The sequence below is a fragment of the Chiloscyllium punctatum genome, chromosome 2 (genome assembly GCF_047496795.1).
Source record: "Chiloscyllium punctatum isolate Juve2018m chromosome 2, sChiPun1.3, whole genome shotgun sequence".
NCBI lineage: Eukaryota > Metazoa > Chordata > Chondrichthyes > Orectolobiformes > Hemiscylliidae > Chiloscyllium > Chiloscyllium punctatum.
This window is the reverse complement of record NC_092740.1, coordinates 37,726,889-37,753,571: the sequence shown is the minus strand read 5'-3', so window position 1 is coordinate 37,753,571 and position 26,683 is coordinate 37,726,889. Positions and strand designations below refer to the sequence as shown.

At 44.8% G+C, this 26,683-nt stretch overlaps 1 protein-coding gene across 1 annotated transcript; it reads right to left on the bottom strand.

The window, feature by feature from the left end:
- Positions 1-656: 656 nt before the first annotated feature.
- Positions 657-25,373, bottom strand: kgd4 (alpha-ketoglutarate dehydrogenase subunit 4). The gene is made up of 4 exons (XM_072596018.1): positions 25,137-25,373; positions 15,865-15,928; positions 5,145-5,341; positions 657-1,780 (listed from the first exon to the last, which is right to left on the bottom strand). The coding sequence occupies exons 1-4, from the start codon at positions 25,182-25,184 to the stop codon at positions 1,763-1,765; spliced, it is 327 nt and encodes a 108-aa protein (XP_072452119.1). The 5' UTR covers positions 25,185-25,373; the 3' UTR covers positions 657-1,762.
- Between the last annotated feature and the right edge of the window lie 1,310 nt (positions 25,374-26,683).

Here is a 26,683-nt window from a genome sequence, read left to right as displayed (position 1 = left end):
GAGTGCTAACTGATTAAATACAATATGTCCACTTGTTTCTTACAGCTACTTTTAAATAGTCAGCTGAGTGTTTTATTTCTGAAAGACAAAATAAATCTACCACGACAAAACTGCATACATCGGTAGCTTATACTAGATAACTTAAGGCATAATTTGTGTCTGTAAGACAATATGAACAATATCTCAATGAATTACAAGACCTCTGGCTCATCCATAATCTTGACAAATGTTATCATTCTTCCTGCTTCATTACATCAATTCACTTCTCTGCATTCACATGGCTGAGAGGGAAGTAGCCTGTGCTTGAATATCTGACCGAATCAGTTATTGGATATAATAGGAATGTGGGTTGATTCGTCCAGTACTTTTGAAAAAGAAATTCAACTACCCAGATCAATAAAGGCAGAAATGTTATTAGTAGATGGAAACAGCGTGTTTTAAATTTATTAGTTAAAATAAAGGAGGTCAGCAAAGAAAGAGAGTTAGGACCACAATCAGATCAGCTTTGCTCATGTTGAATGGTAGAGTATTCATGTGTGGTTGACGCCTGCTTCTCTTATGCTCTTAACTCAAGCAAATTTTCATTGTGAAGTGATGTTATAAGTAATTCCAAATTCAATGGAAGCTAACGATAAGAAATGAAATCACAAACTGAGTACAGCTCAAGACATGCAATTTAAGGCAAGTTTTAACCATGCTTAAATTGCTTAATTGTTTATTCAATTTTGAACAAGGCATATGATAGTAATAATGGGAATACAGTTCACATTCATATATTTCTGTACAATACTATTTCTCTTCCCCATGCATTGAAATCCCTCCACTCAGCTGATTGATGTTTTAATAATTTTACATGCAGGTCATAGAGTATCATTTGGTTAATAAGTCTTATATACAATTTTCAAGTTTCTTACATTTGTCACATCATATGTACAAATTATTGTGGCAAATGTAGTGCTGCAAAACTAAAAACAAAACTGTTTACAATTGAATGTTTTTGTAATTCTATTGGACTGTATAATTCACAGTGCCTATTTCGACAATTGGTTTAAGCTTATCTTTAGCAACTGTTGTTTTCGAAACAATGATGAATACCACATTTATTTACAAAAGCAGAACAAAGAACTTCAATCTTTCAATGTCCTTTATATTTAAAAGAGTATTGACAATATGCCAAGAGTCATATAATTTCATAGGCTCAAGTTAATGGATTCAATCACTTTATTTGAAGCAGTGATAAGATTATGGAAACCACAAATTGTATTTTTTCATCTTATAAACAATTATATGAAATGCCATTAGAAAGTTTGAAAATTAGAATAGTACTGTATATCTTTGTGGCTAATATTTCATCTATTGCAATTAAAAAGGGTACTTAAATATCAGTTGCATTCAATGTACTGAAAATGATCAATTGAAGTGTCTTTATAAATGAAATTGCCTCATAATTCTGCAAGACAATGTAATATTTATGAATTTTACCAGGACCATCTGAAAATAAAATACAAAAAGCTGTTTGATTTTTTTTCCTATGAATATTGTTTTGGGAAACAAACCAAGAGATTTCTGCTTTTCTGCAAGACAACAGTATTACAATGTTTATTGAATGCTATGGCACATACATCCATTTAGCCAGAGGACGTGTAATGAGTGCAGCAGCAATATAAAGTGTATTCAATGGATTACAATTACATCCACAGCTTGGAAATCTGATAGCAAATAAGGGTAACCATTGATGGATGACAGAAATAAGTAGGTGGTATTACTCCGGTCCTCCACGCTGCAAGACAAAAAAAATTGTTAGTTTGATCTCCAACATACTATAGCAAAATATTCAGGGCACAATAAAATATGCAAATAAACAAATGGCCAATTACAGTTAAAGTAGGCCAAATTGCCTCCTTCATAGCTATAATAATTATTGGGTTGGTTAGTTCAATTGGCTGGATACCTGGTTTGCAATACAGTAACAGCAACACCACGGTTCAATTCTCACATCACTGAGGTTACCTTGACCGTCCTACCTTTCTAACCTCGCCCAAGGCATGGTGACCCTCACATTAAATGACCACAAGTCATCTCTCTTGAATGAGAGAGCAGCCTTTGGTCTGGAGGACTATGGAGACTAAGTTTATTAAGTTTTTCATTACTTCACTAAAATTCACTAATGAGATTGCAGGAAAAACGTATTGCACTAAAAAAATTCTAATTACTCAAACGTCAGAACAATGAATAGAGATATAAAGGAACAATTAAGGTTCAGGAAAATATAGATTACATATATATACAGCAGAGGAGTGGAGTATGAAAGTGAATTAAAAGACTGAGAAAAACAATTAGGAAGGCAAAACAGAATTATGAAAATAAATTAAGGAACATAGGAGCAAAACAGAAAATAATGTACAGGCACAATGTAAAAAGGTAGTGATGACATAATTGGAGATAATACTAATATTATAGTACAAATATAACACCACAACTTAATAGAGGGATGGTAGAAATATTAAATATTTTGCTCAACTATTCACTAGTGAAATAAAACAGGGAGACAAGTATGAGATAAGAAGAAATTCAGTTCAAATTTTAAGAAACACTAAATAAACTAAACAAACTTAAGGTGAAGTTCTTGGTAGGGATGGATTGTATCCATGTACTTGTAAGAATCCAAGGAAAAGACAGCAGGGGCATTACTCATTCATTCCACGCAAGGAACTTCTTCCTTTTAAAATGCCTACCAATATATCAAGCTATGTGTGGAAGTATTTAAAAAATGCATAATATACATAGTAATGTGCATTTTTAAAAAGGTTACTAAGAGAATGACATAAGTGTTATTCACTTGCTTTCATATTCCAAGTGCAAGATAAAATTGTAGGTGGATGACCTCAACTTGTTGGATGCTGCCTGAACTGCTGTGCTCTTCCAGCACCACTAATCCAGTATTTGGTTTTCAGCATCTGCAGTCATTGTTTTTACCTTAGCCAGTTTGCTATGCAGAGTGATGCCAAAAATGAATTTTCAATTCCCACACCAGCAGAGGTTACCATGACAGACTCACCACCTCAACCTCTCCCCTCATCTGAGGTCTCGTAATCATGAGGTTAAACCACCACCATTGTTTCTCATGAGGGGACAGCTCTATGATCTGCTAAGACCATGGTAACTTTACCCTTTCATCAAACTGCACTGTTAAAACATGTTAAATAGACAGATAAAAATGAAACAAAAAAAAAGTTAACAATGCTGAATTCAGTGATCTTTTGGAATTTTATTCCTGCGAGGCATATAAATAAGAGTTTTCTTGACATAGAAAACAATTTTAACACTATTGATTTGCATCAGGAATGGAACGTGGATATTGTTGCTCAAGCTAGAATTCAATGTCTATTTCTAATTGTCCTGAAGACAGTGTTAAGGGACGTCTAACTGAAATAATACTGTCCTCAGTGTAGGTACACACACTGCTGTTAAAAAGGGAGTTCCAGGATTTGGAGTCTGAGATAATGAGTACATTGTGATATTGTTCCAAGTCAGGGTAATCAGTGGCTTAGAGGTGAACATGGAGGTCACGATGTTCCCAATATCTGCTGCCCCTTTCCTTTTGAGTGTTAGAGGTTGCAAGTTTGGAAGACACTCTCAGAGGTGCATGGATAAGTTGTTGGAGTACATCTTGTAGATGGGTATACATCGCTGTCACTCTGCAGTGATGAAGGGAAGCTGCTTTGTCCTGGATGCGTCAGCCGCCTTGAGTGTTGGAGGAGCTGTACTCATCCAGGCAACTGGAGAGTATTCCATCACATTGTTAACTTGTGCCTTGATTTGGTGGGTAGGCTTTGGAGAGTCAGATGGGGAGTTACATGCAGCAGATTTCATTACCTCTGATCTGTTCTTGTCACATTTAATTAAAATGCTAGTTATGCTTAGTTTCTGGTCAATGGGATGCCCAAGATGCTAATCGCAGGTGATTCAGCAATGGTAATGTCACTGAACATCAAAAGGGAGATGGTTAGATTCTTGTCTTCAGATGGCCATTGCCTGACACTTGTGTAGCATGTAGCTTAGTGGTTAGCACACCATAAGGAACTCAGGTTCGATTCCAGTCTTGGATGACTGTCTGAGGGGAGATTGCACATTCTCTCCATGATTGTGCAGGTTTTCACTGGGTGCTCCAGTTTCCTTCCACAGTCCAAAGACTTGCAGGTTGGCCATGCTAAATCACCCCAAATGGCATGCAAGTTAGGTGGATTAGATTAGAATGCTAAATTGCCCATAGGGTTAGGTGCATTAGTCAGAGGGGAATGAGTCTGGGTGGGTTACTCTTCGGAAGGTTCAGTGTGGACTGGTTGGGTAGAAGGGCCTGTTTCCATACCGTGGGTAACTTAAGGAGAAAGTGTGGACTGCAGATGCTGGAGATCAGAGCTGAAAATGTGTTGCTGGAAAAGCGCAGCAGGTCAGGCAGCATCCAAGGAACAGGAGAATCGACGTTTCAGGCATGAGCCCTTCCTGAAGAAGCATTCCTGAAGAAGCATTCCTGAAGAAGGGCTCATGCCCAAAACGTCGATTCTCCTGCTCCTTGGATGCTGCCTGACCTGCTGCGCATTTCCCGCAACACATTTTCAGCGTGGGTAACTTAATCTAATCATTGTTCACTAATGAATACATACTCACACTTCTGACCCTCATATGGAGAGAAGGTCATTGATGAAGCAGCTGAAAGTGGCTGGGCTTAGGACACTACCTCGATGTACTGCTACAGTGAGAAACTGGGACTGTGACGATTGCTGTTGCTGAAAATCAATCCTTTCCCTCTGTGCTTTGGATGGTTCCAAACTGTGGTGAGTGTCTTTCATCGACCGTTACTAACCCCCACCTCTGGCATTTCCATTGACTGCAGTTTTTGTTAGGGTTTCCTTAAACAATATTCCAAGTGCACATTACCGAGTAGCATACTGCTTTGTTGGTCCACTGGAGGTCAGGCTTAAGGCTTAGTATTAGGTGTGGTTTGATTCTCATTTTTTGCACTCAGATTACCTCTACCATCACCCCCACATCCTCAAGCATAGCTACATTTTCTAGGTTTTGAACTGTACTCATGAAAGTGAACCTTGCACAAGAAAGATTTCATAAAGACAGTGTTGACTCACCTGAATGTACTCCATTTCTTCTACAGGCACAGGTTGCCTTCTGTATTTCTGTGGTAGAGATCTTACTATTTCAACAGTGTCACGTGGACCAGACAGTTGGCTATGAGGAACAGAAACTGAGCTTGATGCTGTTGGTTGCATTCCCTGTGTTGAACTTGACAGTGCCTGATGCTTCATTGATTTCAGAGCTTCTTGCACTAGGGAGTGAATACAGAAATTAAAAACCTTTGTTGAAACCATGCTATGAAAAGATACAGCATTTTTATTTCATTTGGACCTTCACATAATTAAGAAGCCCATGTTTACACAGCAGGACTGAGACAATAATCAGATGGATGTTAAGTAAATTTTGTGCTCAACAAGTGCCAGACAACAGTCTAGATTAGAGTGGTGCTGGAAAAGTACAGCAGGTCAGGCAGCATCCAAGGAGCAGGAAAATCAACGTTTCAGGCAAAAGCCCTTCATCAGGAATAGATGATCAGGAATATTCTTGATGAAGGGCTTTTGCCCGAAACATCGATTTCCCTGCTTCTCGGATGCTGCCTGACCTGCTGTGTTTTTCCAGCACCACTCTAATCTAGACTCTGGTTTCCAGCATCTGCAGTCTTTGTTTCTAGCTAAGTGCCAGTCAACAGCCAACTCCAAAATAAATACAATGTCTAACCACCTCCCTTTGACATTTAAGGTGACTGAATATCAGGGAAATCTCCCACTGTCCAGAAACTTAACTAAAAATACAAAGCCAGAGGCTGGGAATCAGCGGTGAGTCATTCATTATTTTCCCCATGCCTTCCCACCATGTACAGGATAGGACTGTGATGGTACACACTTAGTTACAGAAAGGCACAATAAGATAGGCAAATATCAATTAAAGTGGGCCATTGGTGGTGGTGGGAATGGTATTGGTGACAGAGATGATAAATACATTTAAAAATGATAGAGATTGGCTAGAAGATTAATTGTGAGGAAGAGAGCCTTAGTTTACAAGAGGACGTGAATTCCAAGCTGGTGGCAAAGTAGGTCCCCTCAGCAGAGCTTGTTTCCTCCAACCATGTTTCTTTCATTGTCTTTCTTTCGGTTCTTTGGAGCTCGGCGATATAGCCACTAATAGTGGGCGGCTGAGGAACATTTGATGGTTGGCAGCATTGTGGCTTCAACTGTGTCCAGACCACTGCAGGAACAAGACTCTGCAGCGAGGTGGTTGACACAGCAATGGAGGGTGGCAATGGCTGCGGCCAAGCACGCGTCCGGATAGTGGCAGTCAGTCGCGAAGGCTGGTGGCAGCAGTGAGTGAACATAGGTATGTCTTAGCCCAGCATGGGAAAGAATGCCCAGTGCAGGGGAGAGTGAGCCCTTGTGGGGAAAGACCAGCTTGTAGCATCCACAGGCCCATGACTTAAGAAATGTAACATTTTTAACTATTTATTTTCCATTTTTATAATTTGACTGTGCTGCTGAACACTTTTAAACTTATTTCTTTATTCTTGTACTTCTGTAATGAAGATTTTGTACCTAGGTATTTCCTACCCAAGATGGCACTGTGTGTAGCACCATTGTACACTTTTCATAGGAAGTTTAGATTAGATTCCCTACAGTGTGTAAACAAGCCCTTCGGCCCAACAAGTCCACACTGTCCCTCCGAAGAGTAACCCACCCAGACCCAGTTCCCTCTGACTAATGCATCTAACACTATGGGCAATTTAGCATGGCCAATGCACCTGACCTGCACATCTTTGGATTATGGAAGGAAACCCACGCAGACACAAGGAGAATGTGCAAACTCCACTCAGACAGTTACCCGAGGCTGGAATTGAATCCAAGTCCCCTGTGCTAACCACTGAGTCAATGTGCCGCCCAGAGTTCTGTGGGAATGATAGAGACTCATGGTTGGTGTGTTGCTTCCCAGGTGCCAGGGTTCATGATGTGTCAGATCGTGTTTGCAGGATCCTTGAGGGGAAGGGGGAGCAGCCCTAAGTTGTGGTCCACATAGGCACTAATGACATAGGTAGGAAAAGGGATGGAGATTTAAGGCAGAAATTCAGGGAGCTAGAACAAACAGAGTTGTTATCTCTGAAAGAGAGAGAAGTTGAACACGTGGCTACAGGGATGGTGCAGGAGGGAGGCTTTTGGAGACTTGGATAATTGGGGCTCATTCTGGGCTTGGTGGGACCTCTACAACAGGATATCTACAACCTGAACCAGAGGGGTACTTATATCCTGGGTGAGAAATTTGCTAATGTTCTTCAGGAGGGTTTAAACTAATTCAGCAGGGGGATGGGAACCTAACTTTTAGTTGCAGTGTCCAGGAAGTTGAAAGTAGTGAGGTCAGAAATGAGATTTCAAGGTCCTAAGAGTGTACCGGCAAGCAGGAAGGTGGTTTGAAGTGTGTATAATTCAGTGCCAGGAGCAATTAGAATAGGGTGGGAGAACTTGCAGCATGAGTTGGTACCTGGAACTTCAATGTTGTGGCCATTTCGGAGACATAGATAGAGCAGGGACAGGAACGGTTGTTGCAGGTTCTGGTATTTAGATGTTTCAGTAAGAACAGAGAAGATGGTAAAAAGAGGGGGAGGTGTGGCATTGTTAGTCAAGGACTAGAGCTAAGAACAGCCTGGAAGGGACATGAGAAGTCATTGGCAGATAGGATCAAGGGAAACCCTAAAGTTTCTCCTGGTATATCAGAAATAAAAGAATGACAAGAGCAAGATAAGGGCCAATCAAGGACAATAATGGGACATTGTGCAAGGATTCAGAGGAGGTAAGTGGAACGCGAATTGAATATTTTTAGTCAGTATTCACACTGGAAAAAGACAATGTTGTCGAGGAAAATATGGAGATACAGGCTACCAAACGAGACTGGATTGACGTTCACAAGGAGGAGATGTTAGCAATTCTGGAAAGCATGAAAATAGACAAGTTCCCTGGGCCAGGTGGGATTTATCCTAGGATTCTCTGGGAAGCCAGGGAGGAGATTGCAGAGCCTTTGGCTTTGATCTTTATGTCATCATTGTCTACAGGAATAGTGCCAGAAGACTGGAGGATAGCAAATGTTGCCCCCTAGCTCAAGAAGGGGAGTAGAGACAACCCTGGTAATTATAGACCAGTAAGCCTTACTTTGGCTGTGGGTAAAGTATTGGAAAAGGTTATAAGAGATAATCACTTAGAAAGGAATAATTTGATTAGGGATAGTCAACACAGTTTTGTGAAGGGTAGATCGTGCCTCACAAACCTTATTGAGTTCTTTGAGAAGGTTGATGTGGTATATATGGATTTCAGTAAGGCATTCGATAAGGTTCCTCATGGTAGGCTACTGCACAAAATAAAGAGGCATGGGATTGAGGCTGATTTAGCGGTTTGGATCAGAAATTGGCTAGCTGAAAGATGACAAAGGGTGATGGTTGATGGGAAATGTTCAACCTGGAGTTCAGTTACGAGTGCTGTACCGCAAGGATCTGTTTTGGGGCCAATGCTATTTATCATTTTTATAATGACCTAGTTGAGGGTGTAGAAGGATGGTTAGTAAATCTGTGGATGACACTAAGGTCAGTAGAGTTGTGGATAGTGCCGAAGGATGTTGCAGGTTGCAGAGGGACATAGATAAGCTGCAGAGCCGGGCTGAGATGTGGCAAATGGAGTTTAATGCCGAAAAGTGTGAGACGATTCACTTTGGAAGGAGCAACAGGAATAAAAAGAGTACTGGGCTAATGGTAAGATTCTTGGTAGTGTAGATGAGCAGAGAGATCTCGGTGTCCAAGTAATAGATGCCTGAAAGTTTCCACCCAGGTTGATAGTATTGTTAAAAAGGCATGTAGTGTGTTAGCTTTTATTGGTAGCGGGATTGAGTTACAGAGCCATGAGGTCACGTTGCAGCTGTACAAAACTCTGGTGCGGCCGCACTTGGAGCATTGCATACAGTTCCAGTCAGCGCTTGGAGGAAGGATGTGGAAGCTTTGGAAATGGTTCAGAGGAGATTTACTGGGATGTTGGGAAGGTCTTGTGAGGAAACGCTGAGGGACTTGAGGCTGTTTTCATTCAAGAGAAGAAAATTGAGAGGTGACTTAAATTGAGACGCATAAGAGTGTTAGATAGGCTCTCACTGTCCACCCTTTCTCCTTGGATAGTGACAGTTAGCACAAGGGGACATAGCTTTAAATTAAGGGGAGATAGATATAGGACAGATGTTAGAGATAGTTTCTTTACTCAGTAGTAGGGGCGTGGAACGCCCTGCCTGCAACCATAGTAGATTCGCCAACCTTAAGGGCAGTTAAATGGTCATAAGATAAACATATGGATGAAAATTGAAAAGTGTCAGATAGATGGGCTTCAGATTGGTTCCACAGGTCGGTGCAACATCAATGGTTGAAGGGCCTGTACCGTGCTGTGATGTTCTACCGCATTCTTTAATTCGTGACAATAAAATCTATATCCACCATGTAAATCTAAAAGTGAATTGGGCAGATGGAATTTAACTCAGAAAAGTGCGAAGTAAATGACTTTGGAAGGAGGAACAAGACAAGGAAGTACTCAATAAATGCCAGGAAGTAGGAAGCTCAGAGGAATGAAGGGATCTTAAGAGTGCTTGTCCACAGACTACTGAAGGTAGCAGGCAGGTTAACAGGTTAGTTAAGATGGCATACAGGAAACATGCCTTTCTCAGTCACAGCATAGTTTACAAAAGCAGGGAAGTTAGGTAGGAGATGTACAGGAATTTGGGTAGGCCACGGCTAGCCCACCATGTGCAGACTGGTTTTTAAGAACGATGTGACGGCACTGGAAGGTGTACAGAGGAGATTCACCAGGACATTATCTGAGATAGAGCAATTGAGCTATGAAGAGAGACTGGATCAGCAAAATGTTGTTGTTATAGAACAGAGAAGTTGAGGGAGGACCTAATGGACATGTATAAAATAACGAAAAGCATGGACAGAGTGAATAGAATGCAGCTGTTCCCCTTAGCTGAAGAGTCAATATCAAGGGAACGTCATGTTAAGGTAAAAGGAGGTGGTTTACAGGGGATAGGAGGAAAATATTTTTCACCCAGTGGTTGATGGAAATCTGGAATGCACTGCTTGGGAGGGTAGTTGAGGTGCATAACATCATAACCTTGAAACAGAAAAAGGTATCTGGATGACCACTTGGACACGTGGTGGAAAGTGAGACTACTGTAGATGTTGTATAGTTTAGATGGCAGACTTGAAGGGCTTCTTCTGTACTGTGTGACTATAATTACCTGGATTAGTTCTAAGCACAATCTAGGAACATGCAGTGAAGACAGGATAGGTACAGGTAAGATGTTTCCCCTTGATGGGTGTCTCGAACTAGGGATCACAATTTAAAAATGAGGACAATGCCATTTAGAAATGAGAAAAAGAGAACTTCTTTTCCTCAAAGGGTGAATCAATCTTTGGAGTTCTCTATCCAAAAAGGTTGTGGAACCTCCATTGTTGAGCATAGATTTCTGGCTATCAATGGTGTAAAGGGTTATGGGAACAGCTTGAAGGGTAAAGGGCTTGAAGTGTTCAATCAGCCATTATTGTATTAAATAGCAGAATAGGTTTGACAGGCCAAATGGCCTACTCCTGTTCATATTTCTAACTCAGAGGCCCAAGTTAATGCTTTGGGAACACACGTTCGAATCGGACCATGGCACTTGGTTCAATTTATTAACTGAATTTGAATTTTTTTTAAAAAACTTCTGGATCTGAAAACTAGTTTCAGTATTAGTGACCACTATACTATAGCACAAATCAATCTAGTTCACCAATGCCCTTTAAAAGGAGGAAATCTGCAGTCCTCAACTGGTCTGGCCTACACATGACTCCAGATCTACCCAATATGGTTAACTATTGACTGGTCTATAGCAAATGGCCTAGCAAACCATGTAATGATACTAAGCCACTACCAAAAAGAAATAGAACAGGATATGATTCGGAGATGCCGGTGTTGGACTGAGGTGTACAAAGTTAAAAATCACACAACACCAGGTTATAGTCCAACAGGTTTAATTGGAAGCACACTAGCTTTCGAAGCGACCCTCCTCCATCAGGTGATTGTGATGAAGGAGTGTCACTCCGAAAGCTAGTGTGCTTCCAATTAAACCTGTTGGACTATAACCTGGTGTTGTGTGATTTTTAACTTAGAACAGGATAATCACCTCGCATCCACACTACATCGAAAACCATAAAAATGCATCCAGCCTTGTCAACTCTTCAGACTAACGTCTGAGCATTGTGACAAAATTTGCAGAGTTGTCCCACAGACAGATTCACTGAATCACAGCTTACATAAAATGTCCCAAATACTACTATCACCATCCATGGTTATGTCGTATTCCACAGCAGGTGGAAAATGGTGCATATTTATAGAGTCATAGAGATGTACAGCATGGAAACAGACCCTTCAGTCCAACCCGTCCATGCCGACCAGATATCCCAACCCAATCTAGTCCCACCTGCCAGCACCCGGCCCATATCCCTCCAAACCCTTCCTATTCATATACCCATCTCCAAATGCATCTTAAATATTGCAATTGCACCTGCCTCCACCACTTCCTCTGGCAGCTCATTCCATACCCGTACCACCCTCTGTGTGAAAACGTTGCCATGTAGGTCTCTTTTATATCTTTCCCCTCTCATCCTCTAGTTCTGGACCCCCCCCAGACAGGGAAAAAACTTTGCCTATTTACCCTCTCTCTGCCCGTCATAATTTTGTAAACCTCTAAGGTCACCCCTCAGCCTCCGACGCTCCATGGAAAACAGCCCCAGCCTTCTCAGCCTCTCCCTATAGCTCAAATCCTCCAACCCTGGCAACATCCTTGTAAATCTTTTCTGAACCCTTTCAAGTTTCACAACATCTTTCCAATAGGAAGGAGACCAGAATTGCATGCAATATTCCAACAGTGGCCTAACCAATGCCCTGTACAGCCTCAACATGACCTCCCAACTCCTGTACTCAAAATACTCTGACCAATAAAGGAAAGCATACCAAATGCCTTCTTCACTATCCTATCTACCTGCGACTCCACTTTCAAGGAACTATGAACCTGCACTCCAAGGTCTCCTTGTTCAGCAACACTCCCTAGGACCTTACCATTAAGCATATAAGTTTGAAGGAATATGGGCCGGGTGCTGGTAAGTGGAACTAGATTAGTTTGGGATATCTGGTCGGCATGGACGAGTTGGACCGACGGGTTTGTTTCTGTGCTGTACATTTCTATGATTCTAAGTGCTTTGAGAAGTTAGTAACAGAATACGTCAACTCCAGCCCCCCAGAATGCCTTGGTCCATGACAATTCACTCTTATAAGAGTCCACTGCAGACACCATCTCCCTGGCCACACACTCATGCCTCGAACATCTGGATAAGGACACCCAAATCAGACTCCTATTTTTTGGCTTTAGCTCCACCTTCAACACCATAATTCCAACAAAACTCATCTCCAAACTCCAACGAACTAGGACTCTTGCTCCCCCTTCTGCAACTTGATCCTCTACTTCCTGACCCACAGACTGCAATCAGGACAGGCTTCTGCACAATAATCCTCTACACTGTTCCCAGCCCCTTAATGTACTCCTAATGTATTCATGACTGTGGCTAAATTCAGCTCAAACTCCATTTATAAATTGCTGATAACATCATTTTAGTGGGTGGGATCTCAAACAACAATGAGACAGTACTGGAAAGAGATACAGAGCCTGTAAAGACAACAATCTCTCAATGTCAGTAAAATGAAAGAGCTCGTCATCAACGTCAGGAAGCAGAGTGGAGGACGCACCCCTTCTGTATCAATGATGCTGAGGTGGAGGTGATCAAGATCTTTAAGGTCCTGGGAGTAAATATCACCAACTACCTGTCCTGGTCTATCCACATCAATGCTACAGTCAAGAAAGCACACCAACACTTCTACTTCTTCAGAAGGCAAAGGAAATTCAGCATGTCCATCGGGAATATTACCAATTTTTATAGATGCACCATAGAAAGCCTCCTTTCCAGATGCATCACAACTCGGTATAGTAACTGCTTTGTCCATGTCCTCCACCCTTCCTCTTGTCACTACCTATACCTTGATCATGGTGCAGATTGTAATCCACAGATTAGCACCTCTTTATAAATGTAGGCCCGAGCTAATTATTATGTCCTCTTCCCTAGTCAAAATAGGTTGATAGCTTCTTGGTGACCCCGTGTTGGTACCAGGCAGGCAACACAACCTTCTGAATTCTCGCTCTTAGCAATAACAAACAGGTTTCTATCCTCCTGACTGTGCTGCCGTTACCAATATTTTCTCATTTATTTCCCTTTCCACCACTTGACCAGCACCACGCACCAAAGTGCAATGGTCAAATCACTCATCAATCTGCATCCAAACACTCCATCACACAATCGCAGAGGCTGTCGCTCCTTTATTTCTAACATTTTGATCCTCATAGCTACCTGACTGCAGTCAATAACTTTTGCTCCTGATCATGAACAAAATTATAAGATCTTAACCTAAGGACTGTGACTGTCTCCTCAACCAAGTGGCCAGGTGAAGCTCCCCCTAACTGATGCATCACAGTGTCTGAAGTCTGTGCTTAAGTCATTAACTCTGCTGAAGTTCGTCAAGTACTGCAGATACCACGAGCTGTGAATCACTATGCAGGTGCGTCGTTCCTTGAAATGCAGTTGAAGGTAGATATGGTGGTGAAAATGTTTAGCACGCCTGCCTTTATTAGCCAGTGCACTGAGTACAGGAATTGGGATGTCACGTACAAGACATTGGCTAGGCGAATTTTAGAATACTATATGCAATTCTAGTCACCCTCCTATAAAAAGGACGACGTTAAACTTAAGAGCGGGCAAAAGACACTTACAAGGATGTTGCTGGGACTGGACGGTTTGGAGTTATAGGCAGAGGCTGAACAGGTCGGGGATCCCCCCCACCCAGGAACGTTGGAGGTTGGGGTTATAGAGGTTTATAAAATCATGAGGTGCATGGACAGAGTGAATAGCCAAGGCCTTTTTCCGAGGGTAAGTGGGTCCAAAACTAGAAACCATAGGTTTAAGATGTGAGGGGAAAGGATTTAAAAAAAAAACTTGAGGGATAACTTTTCACACAGAGAGTGGTGTATATATGGAATAAGCTGCCAGAGGATGTGACGGAGGCAGGTACAATTATAGCATTTAAAAAGGATATGAGCCCAATGCTAGCAAAATTGGACTTGGTCAGATTCAGATGTGTGGTCAGCCCAGATGAGTTAGACTGAAGGGTCTGTTTCCGTACTGTATGACTACACTACAGCTGCCATACATGACCAGCCCTTTGTTTACAGGAATATAATTAATTGTCAAATAATGACATTTTAATTAATGTGAGTCCTGCTTGAACTTACATCTGTAGGACCAATACCAATCCAAACTAGACACCCGGTGACTATGGCAAAGACTGAAGGACATTACATGTTCTTAAAAGAGACAGTGCAAGATAGCAGACGATGACACATCCCTCCCAGATTGTCTCGATGCTTCTATGCTCGCTTTGAGCAGAATTTCGGCGGAGAGGTAACACCTATTCCGACAAGTCCTGACGAACCTATCCCAACAGTCACTGCATCAGGGGTCAGATCAGTTTTCCTTTATGTGAATCCAAGGAAAGCAATGGGACCAGACGGAGTACCAGACCATGCACTCAGAGCACACGCAGATCAACTGGGAGAGGTCTTCTTGGACATCTTCAACCTCTCCCTGCAGCAAGCCACTGTCCCTGCCTGTTTCAGGAGGGCCAACATCATCACTGTGCCCAAGACTCACACAGCATGTCTCAATGACTACAGCCCAGCGGCCCTAACTTCAGTGGCCATAAAGTGCTTTGAAAGGCTGGTCATGGCATTAATCAACTCCAGCCTCCCCAGTACTCTTGACCCACTCCAATTTGCCAATCGTTCCAACAGATCCACGTCAGATGCCATATCACTTGCCCTTCACTCCTCCCTAGATCATCTTAACACCAAGAACAGCTACAAAATAATCCGACTCATTGACTACATTTCAGCCTTCAACACTATTATCCCCTCGAGACTGATCACTAAACTTAGTGATCTTGGACTAAGCCACTGTCTGCATCTGGATCCTCAGTTTCCTGACACATAGGCCACAATCAGTAAAAACTGGGGACAATATGTCATCTTCAGGCTTCTGTACCTTCTCCCTGATGGTAGAGGTTGTAGAAAAACAGTGGCAGGGTGGGATGGATCTTTGAGAATGCTGGCAGCCTTTCCTCGACAGCTGGCCTGCTCGGTGAATTCTGTAGATTGGAGGTTGGCCTTTGTGATTGTCTGAGCCGAGTTCACCACTCTCTGTAACCATTTCCAATCTTGAATGGTACAGTTGCCATACCAGGTAGTGATACATCCTCACAGAATGCTCTCAATGGTGCACCTATAAAAGTTGGCAAGGGTATTCGCCATCATGTCAAATTTCCTCAGCTGCCTGAGGAAGAGGAGACATTTTTGGGCCTTTGTAACCAGTGTGTCATGTCTCCATGTAATCATGTCTCCATTTGCTCTGTGTCAATTCTTAACCTATTTACATGCCTGTGGGACATTACCATCACTGCACTTAGATAATATTTATGAAAGATATTAAAAAAACCTATGGGTTTTGTTTTGTTTATAGTTTACAGTCAATGTTTATTGTCATAGGTTAGCAAACCAAAGAACAGAGGAAATTTAACTGAGTACACTTACCATTGGGACGGGGAGTACCTGTTCTATCTGGGAATTTAATTAATCGTTGATGCGTTTTCACAATCTAGAAGATATTTGAGAGAGAAAAAAAATACATATCTTACTTGGACCATGCTATAACTCAACCATCATTGGTAGCCCTTCACATATTTAATAATTTGCATCAACTTTCAATAGCACACATTTTAAAATAACAATTGCATTTCCAAAGATATTCAAATCTCTAACATTAATTAATATATCCCATGTGGAATAATATTGAGATTCAAGAACAGTAAAACAATAATGGATGACTCCATGCTAAACTTTAGGTCTATGTTCAATGAGTAAATATTTGTGATTTTTTAAAAATAACTAACGATTAACAGCAAGATCTATTTCAAGTTTTAGACAGAAATTCAAACTAACTCAATGTTTCTAGCATCAAAAAAGCTTCCTGTATCCTGGTGAATTGTATAACTAGGGTTGTGAACAAAGCTTTAAATTTATTAGATTACTTACAGTGTGGAAACAGGCCCTTCGGCCCAACAAGTCCACACCGACCCGCTGAAGCGTATACCACCAAGACCCATACTCCTATGTTTACCCCTTACCTAACACTATGGGCAATTTAGCATGGCTAATTCACCTAACCTGCACGTTTTTGGATTGTGGGAGGAAACCGGAGCACCCGGAGGAAACCCACGCAGACACGGGGAGAATGTGCGAACTCCACACAGAGAGTCGCCTGAGGCGGGAATTGAACCCGGGTCTCTGGCGCTGTGAGGCAGCAGTGCTAACCACTGTGCCACCGTGCCACCCACAAGTGGGTTGGTGGCTGGGAGAGGAGGATCAACTGAAGAAATCTTAATTTAGAAATTGAAAAGATATAAGAAAGTGAACAGGCAAACAATAATCAAAGAATGATAAGAAGTGGTAGAAAATATAAACAGAAGAGTAAATAATAATGGTAAAAAGTCAAAGCTTAAAGCTATTTATTTGAATACACAGAATAGATGATTTCAGAATTAAAAAGAAATTAACATGACTTAACAGCTATTATGGAGAGAGTTGCAGTCTGACCAAGACTGGGAACTCAATATTCAGAGGTATTCTATGCTCTTGAATAATAGGCAACAAAGAAAGATGGGTGGCTGATAAACCAGTGTGGTGGTGATAAACCAGTGTGGTGGTGAGTCATGATATAGGTGCAGCAGATTGGGACATGAAATCAGTTTGGATGGAAGTAAGGAATAGTAAGAAAAAGTCATGGATGAGAGCCATCTATTGGCCTCCGAGGATTGGTCTCATAGCACAACCAAGTAAATATCAGAAAATACTGTAAGCAGCTAAGGATTTCACTGCCTTGGGTGCTGACTGGACAAATCAGAGGAGAAAGGGTATAAGCAAAGTACTGTGGATGCTGGAAATCTGAAACAAACAATGCTGGAGAACTTCAGTATCTGCAGAGAGAGAAAAATGAAGTTACTGATTTGAGTCCAGTATGACTCTTCAGGACTGGGTAGGGGTTAAATTGGAAGATGAATGCAGAATTCTTCATGGATTGTTTCCGAGAGCTGTACAATGCAAAACCTAGCCTGTTACCAGTTATTTAGATCTATTAACACGTTAAAAATAAGTACGATTAATAACATTCACTTGACACTTCTGGCTGAAGACTGCTGTGAAAGCTTCAGCCTTAACTTTTACAATGATATGTTGGGCTCTTCCATCAGTAAAGATTGGGAGATTTATAAACCTGCCCCCTCCAGTGGGTTGTTTAATTGTCCACCACCATTCATGACTGGATGTGGCAGGACTGCAGAGCTTAGAACTGATCCATTGATTGTGGAATTGCTTAGTTCGGTCTACCACTTGCTGCTTATGTTGTTTGGCATGGAAGTATTCCTTTTTAGTGGTTTCACCAAGTTGACACCTGACCTTCAGGCATGCCTGGTGCTGTTCCTGGTGTACCCTCCTGCACTCTTCATTGAACAAGTGTTGATCCCCTGATATGGTGGTAATGGCTGAGTGGGGGATATGCCAGGCCATGATGTTACAACACTCTGGGTACCCGGTCTTGAGTTGCTAAATCTGAGACGTTGCTCCCATTTAGCATGGTGATAGTGCCACATGATATGTTGGAGGTTATTCTCAGTGTGAAGGCAGAACTTCATCTCCACAAGGACTGGGCCTGTCCTGCCATGAGACAGGATGTATCCAGGGATAGCAATGCTGGTGTCTGGGACATTGCCCGTAAAGATATGATTCTGTGAGCGCAACTATATCATGTTGTTGCTTGACTATTCTGCAAGGCAACTCCCACATTTCACACTCGCCCCTAGATGTTAGTAAGAAGGACGTTACAGGATGAACACTGCTCTTTCTACTGTTGTCTTTTCTGTTGCCTCAGTTGATACCATGTAGTCAAGCAGTTTTCATTTCTTTGAGACTTTGTAGTGATTGGCAGTGTTGCAATGGCCTAGCAAGCCATTCAGAGTGCAATTGAGAGTCAATAATTGCTGTTCCCAGTTTCCAGCCCACATATATTTGAACACACCTGTACTTTTGCCCTTATAAAAAAGATCATTTGCTATTTACTAACATATTGAATACCTGCTTCCTTCACCTGTGGGGCTGAAACACTTTTCCAATGATCTCCACAGTCTGCTCTACAGTTAGAAGCTTTAAACTAAGCATTCAGATGCAGCAGCTAGTGAGGAAAGCAACCAACATGTTGATCTTCATATCGAGAGGGTTAGTGAACAGGAATTAGGATGTCTTGCTGCAATTGCTTCAGCTTAGTAAGACCACAGCTGGAATATTGTATGCTATGGAGGCTATCCTGGCTATGGAGAGAGTGTGACAAAGATTTACCACACTGATTCCTGGGAAAGCTTGCCCCCATCATGGCCACGCCCACATCCACTTCCACCCCTCACAATTCCTCATGCACCACACGTGACATCACTTCCGCCCCCCACATCATCGCTGATGTCACACACTCAGTGACTTCCGCCACCCCCCCCACTACCGTGTTTGCCACCACTTCCGCCCCCACCAACTCTTCTCACCAACGCCACTCACCTGCATTCCGCTGACGTGTCCCCACAGATCCCACTGTCACCATCCCCGTCCCCCAGAACCCTGAGGGGAACACCACCCCTGCTCATGATTCTACCCCCATTACCCCCACCACCACATCCACTCCAGTTACAGGCTCCCCCCCTCACTCCCAGCTCCACACGCACCCCAGGTCCCAGCTCTCAGCCCTGCCGAGTTTTCACCATCCCTCCAGATCTCCCCCTCAATGAGGACGAACGATCGGTCCTCAGCAAAGGACTCACCTTCATCCCCCTCCATCCACGCATCAATGAATTTAATACACGCCGTGACGTCGAACACTTCTTCCACTACCTCTGCCGCCGAGCTTACTTTCACAATCAGGACTCCCGCCCATCTTCCGAGGAACCCTTCACCCATCTCCAACACACTCCATCAACCTGGACACCCCGCGCTGGCCTATTACCTGCACTCGACCTCTTCATTTCCAACTGCCGCCGGGACATTAACCGTCTCAATCCGTCTACACCCGTCCCCAACTCCAACCTCTCACCCTCACAACCCGCAGCCCTCCAATCCCTCTGCTCCAATCCCAACCTCACCATCAAGCCAGCAGATAAAGGGGGCGCAGTGATAGTCTGACGCACTGACCTCTACACCGCTGAAGCCAAACGCCAACTCCAGGACACTTCCTACTGCCCCATCGACCATGACCCCACCACCCCCCATCACCAAACCATCATCTCCCAGACCATACAGAACCTCATCACCTCAGGAGATCTCCCACCCACAGCTTCCAACCTCATAGTCCGGGAACCCCGCACTGCCCGGTTCTACCTCCTTCCCAAGATCCACAAGCCTGACCACCCTGGCCGACCCATTGTCTCTGCATACCTCGACACGGTCCTGTCCCCCTTAGTCCAAGAACTCCCCACCTACATTCGGGACACCACCCACGCCCTCCACCTCCTCCATGATTTTCGCTTCCCCGGTCCCCAACGCCTTATCTTCACCATGGACATCCAGTCCCTGTACACCTCCATCCCCCATCACGAAGGACTTAAAGCCCTCCGCTTCTTCCTTTCCTGCTGAACCAACCAGTACCCTTCCACCGACACCCTCCTTCAACTGACTGAATCGGTCCTCACCCTGAACAACTTCTCTTTCCAATCCTCCCACTTCCTCCAAACCAAAGGAGTAGCCATGGGCACCCACATGGGCCCCAAGCTATGCCTGCCTCTTAGTAGAATATGTGGAACAGTCCATCTTCCGCAGATACACTGGCCCCACCCCCCCACCTTTTCCTCCGCTACATCGATGACTGTATCGGCGCTGCCTCGTGCTCCCACGAGGAGGTTGAACACTTTACCAACACCTTCCACCCCGACCTCAAATTCACCTGTACCATCTCAGACTCCTCCCTCCCCTTCCTAGACCTTTCCATTTCTATCTCGGGTGACCGAATCGGCACAGACGTTTACTATAAACCAACCGACTCCCACAGCTACCTAGACTACACCTCCTCCCACCCTGCCCCCTGTAAAAACGCCATCCCATATTCCCAATTCCTTCATCTCCGCCGCATCTGCTCCCAGGAGGACCAGTTCCAAAACTGTACCACCCAGATGGCTTCCTTCTTCAAGGACCACAATTTCCCCCCAGACGTAGTCGACGATGCCCTCCACCGCATCTCTTCCACTTCCCGTTCTTCCCCGACTTGAGCCCCGCTCCTCCAACCGCCACCAGGAAGAACCCCACTAGTCCTAGCCTACCACCCCACCAACCTCCATGTCCAGCGTATCATCCGCCGTCATTTCTGCCACCTCCAAACGGACCCCACCACCAGGGACATATTTCCCTCCCCTCCCCTATCAGCGTTCCAAAAAGAACACTCCCTCCGTGTATCCCTCGTCAGGTCCACATCCCCCACCAACCCAACATCCACTCCCAGCACCTTCCCCTGCAACCGCAAGAAATGCAAAACGTGCGCCCACTCCTCCCCCCTTATCTCCCTCCAAGGCCCCAAGGGACACCTCCATATCCGCCACAAATTCACCTGCACCTCCACACACATCATCTATTGCATCCGCTGCACCCGATGTGGCCTCCTCTATATTGGGGAGACAGGTCGCCTACTTACGGAACGTTTCAGAGAACACCTCTGGGACACCCGGACCAACCAACTCAACCACCCCGTAGCCCAACACTTTAACTCCCCCTCCCACTCCACCAAGGTCATGTAGGTCCTTGGACTCCGCCATCGCCAGACCATGGCAACACGACGGTTGGAGGAAGAGCGCCTCATCTTCCGCCTGGGAACCCTCCATCTACAAGGGATGAACTCAGATTTCTCCAGTTTCCTCATTTCCCCTCCCCCACCTTGTCTCAGTCAAATCCCTCGAACTCAGCACTGCCTTCCTAACCTGCAATCTTCTTCCTGACCTCTCCGCCACCACCCCACTCTGGCCTATCACCCTCACCTTGACCTCCCTCCGCCTATCGCATTCCCAACACCCCTCCCCCAAGTCCCTCCTCCCTACCTTTTATCTTAGCCTGCTGGACACACTTTCCTCATTCCTGAAGAAGGGCTCATGCCCGAAACGTCGATTCTCCTGTTCCTTGGATGCTGCCTGACCTGCTGCGCTTTTCCAGCAACACATTTTCAGCTCTGATCTCCAGCATCTGCAGTCCTCACTTTCTCCTCGATCCATTGTCTCAGCATGCTCCTGCCCCACTGAACTTATTTCTACCTACCTCGACACTGTCCTATCCCCCCTAGTCTAGGAACTCCACACATACATTCGAGACACCACCCACGCCCTCCACCTCCTCCAAGACTTCCGTTTCCCTGGCCCCCAACGCCTCATCTTCACCATGGATATCCAATCCCTCTACACCTCCATCCGCTATGACTAGGGCCTCCAAGCCCTCCATTTTTTTTCTCTCCCGATGTCCCCAACAGTACCCTTCCACCGACACACTCATTCGTTTGGCCCGAACTGGTCCTCACCCTTAACAATTTCTCCTTCTAATCCTCCCACTTCCTCCAGACCAAAGGGGTAGCCTTGGGCACACGTATGGGCCCCAGCTATGCCTGTCTCTTTGTTGGCTACGTAGAACAGTCCATCTTCCGTAATTACACCGGCACCACTCCCCACCTTTTCCTCCGCTACATTGATGACTGCATTGCCGCCACCTTGTGCTCCTGCGAGGAAGTTGAGCAATTCATCAACTTCACCAACACATTCCACCCTGACCTTAAATTTACCTGGACAATCTTTGACACCTCCCTCCCCTTCCTGGACCTCTCCATCTCCATTAATGACGACCGACTTGACACTTTTTACAAACCCACCGACTCCCACAGCTACCTGGATTACACCTCTTCCCACCCTACCTCTTGCGAAAATGCCATCCCGTATTCCCAATTCCTCCGCCTCAGCCGTATCTGCTCCCAGGAGGACCAGTTCCATCACAGAACACACCAGATGGCCTTCCCAAGTGGTTAAAGACACCCTCCAATGCATCTCGTCCACATCCCGCACCTCCACCCTCAGACCCCACCCCTCCACCCTCAGACCCCACCCCTCCAACCGTAACAAGGACGGAACGTGTCTGCGTGGGTTTCCTCCGGGTGCTCCGGTTTCCTCCCACAGTCCAAAGATGTGCAGGTCAGGTGAATTGGCTATGCTAAATTGCCCGTAGTGTTAGGTAAGGGGTAGATGTAGGGGTATGGGTGGGTTGCGCTTCGGCGGGGCGGTGTGGACTTGTTGGGCCGAAGGGCCTGTTTCCACACTGTAAGTAATCTAATCTAATCTAATCTAAAAACGTCCCTGGTGCTCACCTTCCACCCTACCAACCTTCGCATCAACCAAATCATCCGCTGACATTTCTGCCACCTCCAAACTTACCCAACCACCAGGGATATATTTCCCTCCCCACCCCTTTCCACCTTCCGCAAAGACAGTTTCCTCTGTGAGTACCTGGTCAGGTCCACGCACCCCCTACAACCCATCCTCCAATTCTGGCACTTTCCCCTGCCACCGCAGGAATTGCAAAACCTGTGCCCACACCTTCTCCCTCACCTCCATCCAAGGCCCTAAAGGAGCCTTCCACATCCAAAGTTTTACCTGCACATCCACCAATATCATTTATTGTATCCGTTGCTCCTGATGCGGTCTCTTCTACATTGGGGAGACTGGACGCCTCCTAGCAGAGCGCTTTAGGGAACATCTCCAGGACACCCGCACCAATCAATCATACCACCCTGTGGCCCAACTTTTCAACTCCCCCTCCCACTCTGCCGAGGACATGGAGGTCCTGGGCCTCCTTCCCCACCACTCCCGCACCACCAGATGCCTGGAGGAAGAACGCCTCATCTTCTACCTCGGAACACTTCAACCCCAGGGCATCAATGTGGACTGCAACAGTTTCCTCATTTCCCCTTTCCCCACCTCACCCTAGTTCCAAACTTCCAGCTCAGCACTGTCCCCATGACTTGTCCTACCTGCCTATCTTCTTTTCCACCTATACACTCCACCCTCTCCCCCCAACCAACCTATCACCTTCATCCCCTCCCCCACTCACCTATTGTACTCGATGTTACTTTCTCCCCACCCCCACCCTCCTCTCACTTATCTCTCCACCCTTCAGGCTCTCTGCCTGTATTCCTGATGAAGGGCTGTTGCCCAAAACGTCAATTTTGCTGTTCGTCGGATGCTGCCTGAACTGCTGTGCTCTTCCAGCACCACTAATCCAGAAAATGAGATATTAAAAAAAGAGCCTAACTATACTTACTGCAGTTTAGCATAGTGAGTCAGATCTCATAGAAGCCTATAAAATACTCTCAGGTTTATATAGCCTAAATGCAATGTAAACATTCCCATGACTAACAAGTCCAAAACCAGGGGGCACAAGATACAGGTAAGCCACTGAAGGCGAAGATGAGAAATTTCTTCGCCCTGAGAATAGCAAACCTGTGAAATTCTCTACGATACAAAACAGTTCAGGCTAAAGCATTAATGCTTTCAAGGAGGAACTAGATATAGATTGGAGGAGAAAAGAGACCAAATGGTATAAACAGAAGGCAGGAACAGGGTACAGAGTTAAATGATGAACCATGATTACATGAAATGGCAGAGCAGGCTCGTAGGGCAAATTGGCCTTCCCCTGCTCTTTGTTTTCCAAATGAGTCAGAGACAGGAACAGCTTAATGTAATACATCACAAATAGAATAGCACTCGGGTGGAGTGCCTTTGTGAGATTCCTAAAACCATACAACCTCTGAATGTTGACTTTGCAGTTGTATGATAAGAATCCTTAACAATGAGAAATCCAAGTTTCTACTGCCTAATGTGAGGAAATCTAAATGTTATGAGTATCAATTTTTCAGGGGCAAAGAAGTTTACTAGTTGAGCTTTCAACTGGCTAAAAATATTGAAGGCACATTTAGCCGCAGATAAGGGATGGACTTTCATGAACACTGGACATTCCAAAGTGCTCAACGGCGGATCATGTTCGACAGCTCGAATGGCCTACTCGTACTTCGTTTTCCTCGGTTTCAAGATCCTAATTAAAATGAAAGCAAAACACCACAAACACTGGAATCTCAAAGCGAGATTGAGAATCTAATGGCTTGCTAGGACATTGCTAGATGTGAATTTTCGCACTGTTTTTAATCATCACATTTGAATAAAGGATAAATGCCATTTACAAACTGGCACAACAGCACCAAACCTAATCTTGCCTGCCTTGAATATTAAGTAGTGTGGGTTGTGGGTTGAGGAAGTGTGCTACAGAATAACAATTAATTCCATGTCGTCTTGAAAAGTCGCACTGTTTCGGCACTGGAAAAACTTCGCGCAAGTTGCTGGTGACACACCCGGTGGGACTGAACCGCCCTGCAGGCAATGACCCGGGGTTAGTGCTGCAGAGGTTCGGGCCTTCACTCACAACATCTTATTTTTGCCCTCTGCTGTCTTTGGTTTTAAAGCGGGTTTCGGGAGACAACATCTAAAACACTGGAGGAACTCAGGGATTGCGGGCAATGAGCGACAAGGACACGACCTTTGCATGTATAAATAAAGAAAAGCCACATCCGGATAGAAAAGGCACACAAACAGTCGTGAAGCCAGCACTGCTGTTCCCCTCAGTAACTGACATCCAAACTCATCAACAGAGCGAGTAAATAACCAAAACATGCAGCACCAAGGAAGCCACACTCCTCTTACCTGAACGACCCGACTGTTGGCCGCCATCTTATTTCCAGCGTTCCCCATGGCGACGCTAATGAATGTTCATTTCCGGGTGAAAGGCTGATGGAGCGAGAGCGTGTGTGTGTGTGTGAGAGAGAGAGACTATTAGCTGGGCGCGCGTGCCCGTACCTGTGGGCAGGAGAAAGGGTGGTGTGTGGGAGGGGGAGCCGCGCTGTCATCACCATGCGGACACGTGCCCGCTCTGGCCGGGTAGGGCCAGGCACCTGCGATGACACCTGCTACCGCAGGCCTCGCGCCCAGCACCAGGTGACGTCTCAGCACGTGGGTTAGCAAGTACTGTTGCAATTCACCGTACAAATCTGACGTCCCCCTCTTCCTGGCCGTTTACATTGGCTGGCATTGATATAAACTCAACAGCATTTCGCAAACGATACTGTTAGTGCACATCCGAGGTAGGGCAAACGGTCTACGCACAAGGTGCTGAAAATAAAATAGAATTTTCGTCCAATTGTGTAACATTAAGAGAATTATTGGGATTGCTAAAATGATACATCTGATCACTGTCACGATGACTGATCAAAGGTGGGTTAGAATATCATTTATCATTGGGATCCCTTGCAAATTAGGATTACTCTCTTCCACTCAGGGGGAGTCCGTAGGTGGCTGTATACCTGACAAGGCTGCTGCAGGCTCTGTTACCATTTGGTGAAGAAGATGGTCACAGGAATAGGTCAGTGGGGTGTTGGTGTGGCAGCGCAATCCTTCCACTGTTTTTGCCTAGTCTTGGGATCATAGAGTCATAGAGATGTTCAGCACGGAAACAGAACTTTCGGTCCAACTCATCCATACCGACCAGATATCCCAACCCAACCTAGTCCCACCTGCCAGCACCTGGCCCATATCCCTCCAAACTCTTCCTATTCATATACCCATTCGGATGCCTTTTAAATGTTGCAATTGTACCAGCCTCCACAACATCGTCTGGCAGCTCATTCCATACACGTACCACCCTCTGCGTGAAAAAGTTGCCCCTTAGGTCTCTTTTATACCTTCCCCTCTCACCCGAAACCTATGCCCTCTATTTCTGGACTCCCCCACCCCAGGGAGCAAGACTTTGTCTGTTTATCCTATCCATGCCCCTCATGAGTTTATAAACTTCTATAAGTTCACCCTTCGGGCTTCGACACTCCAGGGAAAACAGCCCCAGCCTGTTCAGCCTCTCCCTGTAGCTCAAATCCTCCAACCCTGGCAACTTTCTTCTAAATCTTTTCTGAACCCTTTAAAGTTTCACAACATCTTTCTGATAGGAAGGCGACCAGACTTGCACGCAATATTCCAATAGTGGCCCAACCAATGTCCTGTACAGCTGCAACATGACCTTCCAACTCCTGTACTCAATACTCTAACCAGTAAATGAAAGCATAACAAACGCCTTCTTCACTATCCTATCTACCTGCGACTCCACTTTCAAGGAGCAATGAACCTGCACTCCAAGGTCTCTTTGTTCAGCAACACTCCCGAGGATCTTAACCATTAAGTGTAGAAGTCCTGCTAAGATTTGC